Source organism: Apodemus sylvaticus, chromosome 3 (genome assembly GCF_947179515.1).
Source record: "Apodemus sylvaticus chromosome 3, mApoSyl1.1, whole genome shotgun sequence".
Taxonomy (NCBI): Eukaryota; Metazoa; Chordata; class Mammalia; order Rodentia; family Muridae; genus Apodemus; species Apodemus sylvaticus.
The window spans coordinates 55307436-55319514 of NC_067474.1; the positions used below are offsets into that span (position 1 = coordinate 55307436).

The following is a 12079-nucleotide window of genomic DNA, read 5'->3' on the forward strand; positions in this document are numbered from 1 at the left end:
AGGCCTTAAAAAGCTTTCCCTCCATAACAAGCAATACTGAGAAAATAAAAACTGATTCTGGCAATGGGTTTCAAACATTTTTCAACCAAGTATGGTTGGTGGTGCAGGCCTTTAACTCCAATACTCAAAAGGCAGATGTGGATGTATCTATGAGTTTCAGGCTAGCCTGATCTACATAGCAGAGTTCTAGGGCAGTCAGAGTAATGGTGAGAGCCTGTCAGAGGAAGAGGAGAAGCAGGAGGAAGAAAAGGAAGAAAAATAAAGAAGAAATATATACATATGTATACACATATATGTATCACAGATGGAAGACACAGACACAATATGTGGTATTAAATTTTTTAATTAAGAAAAATTGGAACTGGGGAGTCGGGGATTTAAGTTAGTTATAGATATTACCCAGCATGCACAAGGCCCTGGGTTTGCTCCCCAGCGCCACATAATAAATTGGGAATGGCTGTACACACTTGCAGTCCCAGAACTCGGGAGGTGGAGACCAGAGGATCGAGAGTTCATGGCTAGACTTGGTTAAATAGAATTCCAGTCAAGGCTAGCCTGGACTACGTAATACCCTGTTTTAAGGAAAACATGGGTGGAGACCTAAAAAGCCACTGAGGAAGGCACTGACCAAAAAAAAAACAAAAGTTGAGAAATTCTGATGTAAACTCTTAGCCTCGACTTCTGGTCCCCCATCTGGTCTTTCTCTCACTGTTCCCCCAGCACACACACTGACACATGAAAGTCCTCCAGTCTGTCTGATGTCCTTTATATCACTCACCCTGAGCCCCCAAAGTAGATATTCCCCCCTTGAGACCCCACCTCCTAGAGCTGGAGAAAGATGGGAGTCTTTTGACCTTATGCTCTAGTATTAAGAGCCCAGAAGGACCCTAGAATCTGCCAGGCAGGGTGGTAAATGCCCGTATCCCCAACACTCAGAAGAAAGAGGCAGGAAGATCACCACAAGTTCAAGGCCAGCCTGCTCTACATAACAAGTACCAGGCTAGAATAACTCAGAAGCTCCCAGAAGAACCTAGGAGGGAGTCCGGGTGCAGGAGGTCCCTAGGAGTGGGTGCCACGGGTGTGAGGTGTGCTTTATTGCAGTAGGGCTGTGGTCACACATAAGCTCTACTTAGAAGCGCTCTAGAGGCACAGAACCACTTATGGGCGCAGAACCATCGTTGGGTGATGCAGTCATCTTCTGGTTTCTTGCTGTGTAATTCTCCAGTCTTTGAGGAACCTGTGGCACGCCGGGGTGAATTAAGCACAGGTATACAATGCCGCCTAGGTAGGAGCCCAGAAGGGGTGCCACTACCGGCACCCACCACCAGTTGTTCCCAGCTCTGCAGACAAAAAGAAGGAGACGTGCTAAGGACACCGTGCTCAGGATGCCACGTGTATCCAACTCAGAACAACATAGGGAGACAGACCATCTACCCTAAGGGACTCCTGTCCTTAGCCTGATCCAGGGACACGGTTGACGTCCGATATCAGGATCTGCATCTGGAGATCGTTGGACCCATCCTCCTCCCGGACCACCTGGAGACTTCCTAAGACCCTCTCTGTGCACCATAACAGTTCATGCCTCTGCATGCAGGGACCCCCCAGCAAGCTCACGGGAATGGGGCTTGTACCTGAACACTTGTTTGCCCCATCCAGCAATGAATGTGAAGAAGCGGGGAGGCAGGTCACGGGATGGGTTGATTGCATAGCCTGAGTTCATGCCTAGGGAAATCCCGAGAGCGGCAACAAGGATGCCTATCACGAGGGGCTCGGTCCCTTGAAGTGCTGGACTGTTCTTCTTGTCCGTGATGGCGAAGATACACAGTTGGAGCATTCCAGTCACGAATGCCTGGGGAGTAAAGGCCAGAGCAACCCACTGGGGACAAGTCACAGGCGCCCAGCAGGACCCCAAATCTGCAGTGGCAGAGATGTGTCTTGCTTGGTACGATCCCTTGCAGAAGCCCTCTGCTCTCTTTCTCACACGGGACTTGAGGTGGGAATGCCCTGGTGGCTAACCTGACGTAAGGTGGGAATGCCCTGGTGGCTAACCTGAGGTAAGGTGGGAATGCCCTGGTCACTTCACTGACCTCATCCAGGAAGCCCCGCCACAGCGTCATGTGTTCAGGAAGATAGGTGGCAAAAATGTTTGCAGTGGACTTGGAACCTGTCACCAACAGGTTTCCGCCTGCAAAGTGGTTAATGGCACCTGTGGAGACAAAGATTGAGCTAATCCCCCACTGGGATCCCTAGAAGGAGGTTGCAGCATGCGTGGGTGGGAATATTTCAAGGGCTTTACTCTGATAGGGTTTGGGGGTTTTAGACGAGGGTGGTTTTAGACGAGGGTGGTTTTGTTTGTTTGCTTGCTTTTTTTTTTTTCTTTTTTCTTTTTCTTCCAGAACAGGATACCAAGATGGAGTCCAGTCATGCTTCAGAAAAGGAGGCTGGAGGGAGGCAATCCAGGAAGAACGCTCACCGTAGAAAATTAAGTAGGTGGTGGCTGCAGCCGAGAAGGAGCCCAGGAACTGACCCAGCACATACACAGGAAACTTCTTCCAGGCCATTCTGCCTAGTGCACAATTGGTGAAAGTTACCGCGGCGTTCATGTGGGCCCCTGTGGGTGCGGTGGGGGACAGAAGAAAAGAAATGAGCGACAGAATGACAGCACTTGCAACAGCGAATAGGAGTTTATGGGTGTCCTCTGTGACAAGAACTCCCTCCTTTAACCCTTAAAAGACCACACACAGCATTCCCATCTCCATCTCTACCATAAGACAAGTGCAGGAGGAGAAGCTTAATCTTTTGCCTAAGATAACCCAGCTAGTAAAGACAGTGAGTCAAAGGGTCCATGAAGAGTCTGGGAAGACACGGGCAGAGGCCAGGGTGTCACAGAGCTTCTCCTCCCTCTGAGTCACCTAAAGGTGACTCTCTAGTTGTGCCAGGGAAGGTATTGAAGGAGGGAGAAACCACCTCAGGGAAGACCTGGCCTTGCCTGTAAGGCCAATATGGACTCACTCACCAGAGATGCCGCCTGCCACGTGTATTCCCATGGTCACTCCAAAGCCAAAGCCCAAGTTGACACCGAGATAGCTGCCAAGCTTTTCTCCAAGAACCATATGAGCCACGGAACCAAGGCCAAACACCTGTAAGGGAGACCTTCTGAGGGAGTGGCCAGCCCAAAGCCCTCCATCAGAAGAACACTCTAGCCCAGCGTTGTGGCGCACGCCTGTAATCCCAGCACTTCGGAGGCAGAGGCAGGCGGATTTCTGAGTTTGAGGCCAGTCTGGTCTACAGAGTGAGTTCCGGGACAGCCAGGGCTACACAGAGAAACCCTGTCTTGAAAAAACCAAAATCTAAAAAAAAAAAAAAATACAATAGTGATTCAAAATGGTTCCACCTGTTCCGTTTGCCCTTTTTAATGTGGCTACTACAAAATATTAAATTATATTTCTGACTCATTATATTTCTCTTGTAACAGCTTTGTTTGAGATAGAAAAAAATGAAAGAATTGTGGATATGAGAGCTAGAACCTCTCAAAAAACAAACAAACAAAAAGCAAACAACAACAACAACAAAGAGCTAGAACCAACTCTGTCGAGGGATGGGGACCCCAGGGCCTGGCACAGCGCTGAACCTGTGTGGGACTCAGGGTGGGTATCAGAATCAAGCTGGAGCATATATTGAAATGAAAGAATGTCATAAACACAGCTGGGCGCTGGTGACACACCTCTTTAATCCCAGCACTCAGAACAGAGGCAGGTGGATCTCTGAGTTCGAGGCCAACCTGGTCTACAGAGTGAGTTCCAGGACAGCCAGGGCTATACTGAGAAGCCCTGTCAGAAAAAAAAAAATCAGAAACAAAAAATAAAATGTCATAAACACCAGGGAGAGTTGGCATCCCAAGAAGGGCACAGTCAGCTCCGCTTGGCAGCCTGACTCACATGTATAAAGGTCTAACTAGCATTCCTTTGGGCGTGACACTCCAAAAGTCACATGGATTGAGTGCCTGCCGGGTGGTTGGGCCTTGGAGGCGGTGGAGGAGTCCCAGAGACAGAGAAGCAAATGGTAGAAAGGAAAAGATGGAGGTTTTTGTTTCACTTTGGCTTTTGGAGACAATGTATCACTATATTACCCACAACAGCTTCAAGCACCTAAACTCAACTTCTCCATCTGCCTCAGGCACGCACCACTTTGTCCAGCAAAGATGATTTGGAGGGACCGTGTTGTTGGATTCTTCTTGCTTGATGTACTAAGGGTGGAATCCAGGCCCTCATTCACAAAAGAAAGTCCTCTGCCAGTGAGCACAGCCCCACCAGATAAAAGGAATCGAAGGAACTTGTATAGATTGCTGACATGTTTGAGTTGTTTGGGGTTGAGAGACTTAGGTGGGCTGAGAGAGAGAGAGAGAAAGAGAGAGAGAGAGAGCAAGTGCCTGGGCGAGTAGGTGTGAGGTGTGGGGACTAGAGGGAGGGCATCTGCGCAGGCTGAAGGAGACAGGTCGATGTGCAGGTAACAGGTAGGAAGTGAGGAGCTGCACGAAGCCCCCATAACTTCCTCTAGTGAGCAGGAGCTCAGACAGACAGCTTTTAGTGGTGGGCACAGTTGGGAAGAACCAGCCTTAGCGTAGTGACGCACACTGTGGTCCCAGCACTCCAGAGGCAGAGGAGTCAGTTCAAGGCATTGTGTGTTCTGCATAGTACATTCCAGGCCGACCAGGGGCCAGGGCTATACGTACAGTGAGACCTTGTCTCTAAAAAAGAGGGGAGGGAGCTAAGGAGTTAAAACACGCACCAGGCAAGTGTGAGGATCTGAGTTCAAATCCACCGAAACCCAATTACAGGCTGAAGGGTGTGCTGGCCCACCAGTAAAGCCAACCTCAGAAGGCAAAGACAGGGAGTATCCCTAGAGTGATCTGGCCAGAAAGGGTAGCCACATCAGCAAACTGTAGGTTTGACTGAGAGATGCTGTCTGAACGAGGAAGATGGAAGGGATGAGTTGCAACATTGATCTTGGGCCTCTACATGCATGCACACAGCACGTGTGAAAAACAGAAGAAAACAAGCAAGCCGGCCAGGTAAGGTAGCACATGCCCGTAATCCCAGTGTCGAGGCTCGCCTGGAAGACATGGCAAGACCTTATCCAAAAATCAAAAGGCTTATGGCTCAGAGCACACACACTGCACCCCTGTCTTCATGGAAACCTAATGCTCTGCAGAGAAAGGCAGTTGAACAGGCCTCCCTGGAACCTGCAGGAGCCCAGGGCAGGTGCGGCAGAGCCCAGAGATGACCGGACTTGCAGTCCGGGAGAAAACGCAGCCTGAGAGGACAGGAACTGACGGCTGTGGAAGAAGACCAGGCAGGGCTGACAGGCCTGGGAACGCATGGGGGAGCTTTAGACAGAAGGTCTAACTTCTGTCCCACCAAAGTCAAAACCACTGACACAAGTCCTCCTGCCTCCGTTTCTAGAGTTCCGGGATTACATGTATGTGCCACCACACCTGGCTTCAAAGCCATTTGTTAATGGTGATGAACGTGTGCCCAGGCTTCACACGGTGTGGTCCTGTGCCAGGCCTGCCAACTGGCAATGCATGCTGCCCTGACCCATCCAGCACTCGGGTTGTGTTGGGGTAGCTAATTTTGGAAGTTTCAGCTGCTCTTGAGAAATGAGACTGTCTGGGAACACTGGCCCTTCTCTCCACTCTCCATGACAACAGACAGCTGGACCAGATGCAGCGACGCCCTTATACAGACTGGGGCCCTTGCCCTGTGGTGGCTCACATGCAGAGCCGGGTCTCCAGGGCCATGGTGGCTCCAGACCTTCCTCTCCCTGAGGAAGTGAATGTGGCCCAGCCCACCAAAGTCCCAGCAACAGCCAGGAAACCAGCTCCGAGAACAACGGACCTCGTCCAGGCACAGTATGTAGGGCCCAAGGTCACAGTAGCCTTTTTTGGCAGAACTGTTCCCCTAGTGATTTACTGAACTTCCTACAACCACACAGCTCCCACCTCCCGGCACAGGACTGCCAACTGAGAGTAAGAGCAGCCACCGCACACTGTCCGCCGAGGCCCAGCCTCGCCCAGCTCTTTTCACGGGCATTGATTCTAAACCCTGCCAGGGAATGAGCGGAGCAGAGGCTGCCGCTCCCACTGCACAGATGGGACCTGAAGCCCCGTGCTCTGGAAGTACCCAAGAACCGAAAGCAAGTCAAGCAAGTCGCCTTATGGAGAGAGCTGACCAGCCAGGATCCTAGCAAGCCTGCCGTGTCTAAGGCATGCGGGATGGCCAAGGCAGATTGGCCTGGCCCGGATTCCATTTAGGCTTGGGCAGGTGATTTGTTCTCATAGGGCCCACCATTTCCCCCATCTGTAAAATGGGGGTGATACTAGTACCCGTCTCAGACCTGGTGTGATGGCACACATCCTTAGGCCCGGCATGCAGGAGGCAGAGGCAGGAGGACCTCTGTGAGTTCAAGGCTAGCTTAGTCTACAAAGTGAATTTCAAAACAGCCTGGCTATATAGAGACCTTGACTAAATGAATAATAATTTAGTGCCTATTTTACAGGCCATTATAAAGATTTGGGTCTGTAAAGATTTGACCATTGTAAAGATTTGCTTGGTATGCAGTAGGTGCTCAAAAATAATCAAAATAAAAGGAAGGAAGCCTAGCGTGGTGGTATATACTCTTAATCCTGGCTTAATCAAGAGGCTGGGGCAGAAGGAGCTCAAAATTGAAGTTATTGAGGCTACTTCCAAATATCCTGTTTCATTGTGCTAGTCCTGGGGTTGCTTGTGTTTTGATGCAAATTCCACTTTCCTGGGCAGGGCTGGGAACGAGGAATGAGTCAGTAGGCAGGACTTCCTGGTTGGAGAGAGGAAGAGAGAAAGCAGGAGAGAGGTCTGTTTGGATGGGGATAGTTTGAAGACCAGATGTAGCTATGACTGTCTCTGTCTCCCGGTTTCAATGGCGGATCCATCAGGGATTGACACTGGAGGATTTAGATTTAGTAAGGCTTACAAGATTAGGGTTTTAGTGGTTGCACCCAGCGATTGAGTTGCTATAGTTTCTGAACTAAGTTTGTGTGGGTTTGCCTGAGGGGCTCCACAAAGGCTGTGGAGGATTTGAGGCACAGGGTTGGTATGGTGGTGACCCTCCAGTGCTGGCTGGAGAGACTGTGGAGTTCAGAGTCAGAGTCTCCACAAAATAAAAAAGGCCAGCCATTGCCCGCCAGTGCATGGCCAGACAGGCCGCTGGGGCAGAGAGCTGGCGGCACAAACGTGGGAACATGATGGTTTAATATTTCTCACAACACTGTTTTAGATAGATAGATAGATAGATAGATAGATAGATAGATAGATAGATAGATAGATAGACAGACAGACAGACAGACAGACAGACAGACAGATAGATAGATAGATAGATAGATAGATAGATAGATAGATAGATGGATGGATAGATAAAATTTTTAAAGAAAAAATGTCAGGTGTAGTGGCACATACCTTTAATCCCAGCACTAAGGTGGCAGAGGCAGGCAGATTTTTGTGAGTTACAGGCCAGCCTGGTCTACATAGTAAGTCCAGGATAGGCTATTACACAGAGAAAGAGATGACTTAGCAGACTGGCACTGGCTGCCAACCCTGGCAACTGGAGTTCAATCCCCCAGACCCGCGTAGAGGAAGGACACAACCCACCCCCCAACTCCCGTGAGCTGTCATCTGGCCTCTCAACTCACACTGTAGTAAACTTGTGTCTACACAAAGAAAAAAGTAATGAAAACATTCAAAAGGAGAGACCGGGGCATCACTCCGCTTTGATCCCCAGCACCACCAGAAAAGAAAACCAAAACTCCAAGTTAGGCAGTGCCGCACCCACCGTGTGCGAAGTTCCCGCTTCCCCTCCATCTTCAGGGCGCACCTCCGGCCTCCTACATTCCAAGGTTTAACAGCCCTCACAGGACTGGAATGCCTTGTCATAAATGAATTACTTTGCTCTGAGTTGAGGAGGATCAGGCTGTCCTCCCCACAGCTCAGAGGCAGAGACACTAAGGATGCAGGTGAGGGATGCCGAGAGAAAGAATAGGTAGGGTGCCTGTCAAAATAAAGACCCTAGCGACATGCATGTGCACATGTACACACACACACACACACACACACACACACACGCATGCATGCATGCACACATGCAAGTTTTAAATTTTATCTTAATTTTAAAAAAGCCAGCTAGGTGGTGGTGGCGCACGCCTTTAGTCCCAGCACTTAGGAGGCAGAGGCAGGTGGATCTCTGTGAGTCTGAGGCCAGCATGGTCTACAGAGTGAGTTCCAGGACAGCCAAGCCCATACAGTAAAACTCTGTCTCAAACAAAACAAAACAAAACAAAAATAGGCTGGAGATATGTCTCAGAGCTTAAGAACACTGGTTGCTCTTCTGGAGGACCCAGGTTCAATTCCCAGCACCCACATGAGACAGCTCGCACGAGATCAAGAGATCCAACCCTCTCTTCTGGTCTCCAGAGACACCTGCCCTGGCATTACAAATACCCACACACATTTGTAAAGCTAAAAATAAAATATTTTTAAAAATTAATAATAACAAGGAGCTAAGCATACATGTGTGCAACATATGTGTACATGTGGCTGGTGCGTGACCTCCTTCATGTAAGTCTGCAGCCTGAAGCTCGTGTTCACATTTGCCAACAGAGTCCCTAACCTAGACTGTTAGAATGCCCATGGGCCATTATACACCTGAACCAGAACACAGACCCAACTCCCGAGCCCAGACGCTGGGATTCCACACACCAGGACACTGGGAAACCAGGCTCGGACCCAGGGAGTGACCTGCTCTAGCCAGCTGTTGACAGTCAGGATTAGGGACAAAGCCTAGATGTCCAGAGTCCCTCCCACGTCATTAATTCTGAACAATTTTTATAACCACCCTCATAGTGAACTTTACCTCTTTGGTTCCAGCCCAAGCCTCCTCGAGCACCAGCGCCCCCTGTTTAACCGTTCCCTAGGTCCCTCCAATGCCATCTCATCCACATTAGCTTCACCTCTGAGCCTGTCCTGACACTGCGCTCCAGAATGGACCCTCAGAGCTTACCCTCATCTGTGGCTGCAAAGTCTCCCTGATGCATCTACAGTTCTTGAAGCATCTGTCTTCTTGCCCATCCCTGGCTCCATCATCCCCCAGTCTCCAACCTCCCCAGTAACAACAGCCTGATGGAGAGCTCCTGTCCACAGCTACCTTCTAAAATCTAAACATGACCGTAGCATTTTACTACTTCTTCAAAAGCGTGCACAGTGTGACTGATGGGAGTGGGGTGCTCATGCCCCCCCCAGGCGTGTGTGTGTGTGTGTGTGTGTGTGTGTGTGTGTGTGTATCAGAGATCAGCTTTACGGAGGTAGTGTTCTCCTCCAGCCTTACCTTAGCTCCAGGGACTGACTGCTCATCGGAGTGGAGTTGCGCACCGAGCACCTTTACCTGCTGAGCCCTCTACCCTTCCCTTCTTTCCCACTTGACAGCCTACCCATCTCCCTCAGATCAGTTCTCAGCGGTCTCCCCACCTCTCCTGATGTAGCACAGCACTACTGGTCTTGAACTTGCTACGGAACAACAAGACAGACAAAGGCCCCAGACTCTCCGTGCCCCTCCCTGCCTCAGCCTCACAGGTGGGCATCTTCTAGCCCAGGTCTCACATCGCTTCCTTTTGGTTTGGTTGGTTAAGTCATTGTATTGGTTTTTCCGAGACAGGGTTTCTCTGTGTAGCCCTGGCTGTCCTGGAACTCACTCTGTAGACCAGGCTGGCCTCAAACTCAGAAATCTGCCTGCCTCTGCCTTCCAGGTGCTGAGATTAAAGGCGTGTGCCACCACCACCCGGCTGTTTTGTTTTGAGACAGTTCCTTGCAGGAGAACTCTGACTAGCCTAGAACTTGCTATGTACAGCAGGCTAGCCTCTAACTGGCTTCAACCAAGAAGCCAAGAAGCCTTAGGCCTCCCAAGTACTGACATTATAGGCAGGAGTCATCAAGCCTCGCTCTTCAGTCTCCTCAGTACGGGTTTTCTTCCCACCCATCCACCAGCCTCCTCTCTATCCTGGCCTACGTGAGCCTTTTTCTGTCCCAAAAACATCTGATGAGAAAGGTCTCTTCCTCTTCTTCTTTCCCAGCCCCCAAAGCAGAGGCAGAGGAAGAAATGATTTGACCCTGGGGTCAACAGTAGGGAGGGGCTCTGTGCCCCCACCCACCCACCCACCCAAGGCCCCCCCACCCACTCACCATCATGACATAGGTACTCAGGAACTCTGCCAGGAACTCTCGCACCATAGTCCTCTGTAGCACTGATCGAATGGTCTCGAGCACAGACCCGGGGGCCATTGTGGAGTTGTGGGTAGACCTGAAGCAGCAGACCAAACCAACAAACAGAAAGGAGATTCAAGTCTGCCTCCTGCCCATCGGCCCTTCAACTCACCGCTGAGTTAATGGGTAACCCAGTCGCCTCTCCCCTTGTACCTTCTCCTGCCCAGGGCGGTAAGGGAGCTGGGATGGAGACACCCAAGAGCGTAGGGACATGGCAGGCACGATGGCCCAGCTAGGCCTCTTCCTTCTGCCCGGCACTGAACAGGTAGGAGGGTTGTGCCAAGGCGGCCGCTTCGCAGGGGGGAGGGGCTCAGTTGTGTCTCTCTCCAAAGAGCTGGGGTTTAGGAACAGTGGGGAACTCTGTCCATGAGGTTTGGCAACAGCACAGAAGCCTGAAAACAAATACTAGGTTCTTCAGAAGATGGGAGGGATTCAGCAAATGCACTGGGCTCTATAACCAGGCCGGCTCGGAGATGCTTGGGAGTGAATGGATGAACGTGCGCAATGGAGAAGAAAGGAGAGACGGTCTCACTTCCCAGTCCCCTCAGTGCCAGGCCCAGAGATGTGTGTGATCACTGACTGAATAACTGAGAACCGGGCAATCCATTTCTTGCTCTTAACCAGGTTGACACCAAGGCTTCCTAAGGAAGCCTGACACTTGACAAACAGGTACCAGTGTCTGTTAGGAGGTGCAGGGCCGGCGGCTGGGGAAGGTGTTGAGTCTCAAGGATGAAGAGGAACGGGACAGGCGTGGCTTAGGTGGGCCTTGGGGAAGTGGGGAGAGACAGAGTCTAGATATGTAAGGCATCAGTACCTAGATGTCAGCCGTGACGTGACGGAGCGGGAGCACCAAGGACTTTACCCTTGGCTTCCGGCTGGGGTGGAGGAGAAGGGGACCCTGTCTGAGTTGAGACCACAGGAAGAAGAGGGGGGCTGGGAGGTGCGGAGAAGGTTGTTTCCACCTGGCATCCGAGTTGCTGGTCTTAAGTGGGTCTAAAGCCAAGAAGGAAGACATGGCCGGGACAGCCATGTCGTCAATGCAGAAGGAGCCGCTGGGTCTTTAAGTCCAGTGAGAGGGCACAGAGGGCGAGCGCCTGTACCTCATGGCACTCAGCAATGAGTTGGAATAAGCACGCTAGCCTGAGGGGGCAGTGAGGACTACAGAGATCTAGAAACCAAGGAAGGGAACTAGGAATGATGCATCGGCTGCTGCGGCTGCGGCTGCGGCTCCGGCTGAGCAGGGAGTGGGACCGGAAGGACAGTAGTCTCAGGAGCCGTACTGAGGGGGGCTCATTGGAAATGAGTGCAGGGGCTGAAGGAGTAGCCACGTGGCCAAATATGGGCAGAGAGCGTCGGAAAAGGGAAGAACTGGAGGGCGGCTGAGCGCGTGTACAGAAAGCAACTGAGGACAGCTCCGCTCTCCAGCCGGGAGAGCAAGGCTCGAAGCTTGAGGCTTGAGGAGGTCAAAAGATCCGAGTCCTGACAAGTACAGACTCTGGCTGAACCCAAGAGTCAGAAGGTGATGGATTTGGTTCAGCTAGTCGCCATTTACACAGGGCAGGCAGAACCTGTTCACGAGTCCTGTAGCCTCCTCTTGATCTTCAGAGCATCCCTTAACCTGATATCGGCTGTGCTGTGGGGACTCAGACACGGGAGGGCTAGGCTGCAGGGGCGACTGGGTGGGTGGAAAGGGGCCTAGGTGAGCAGCTGTCCTGGGGGGGGGGGGCTGGGGA

The 12079-nt window shown here is 51.2% G+C and overlaps 1 protein-coding gene across 1 annotated transcript in view; it reads right to left on the reverse strand.

The window, feature by feature from the left end:
• Positions 1 to 370: 370 nt before the first annotated feature.
• Aqp7 (aquaporin 7) overlaps positions 371 to 12079 on the reverse strand; it is a 12766-nt gene continuing 1057 nt past the window's right edge. Inside the window, exons 2-7 of the mRNA XM_052176263.1 lie at positions 10266 to 10383; positions 3017 to 3140; positions 2474 to 2611; positions 2088 to 2206; positions 1632 to 1849; positions 371 to 1340 (exon numbers count right to left, since the gene is read on the reverse strand). Of these exons, the coding sequence (XP_052032223.1) occupies positions 1130 to 1340; positions 1632 to 1849; positions 2088 to 2206; positions 2474 to 2611; positions 3017 to 3140; positions 10266 to 10364 (909 nt within the window). The 5' untranslated portion in view covers positions 10365 to 10383 and the 3' untranslated portion in view covers positions 371 to 1129. The remainder of the gene's footprint in view (positions 1341 to 1631; positions 1850 to 2087; positions 2207 to 2473; positions 2612 to 3016; positions 3141 to 10265; positions 10384 to 12079) is intronic.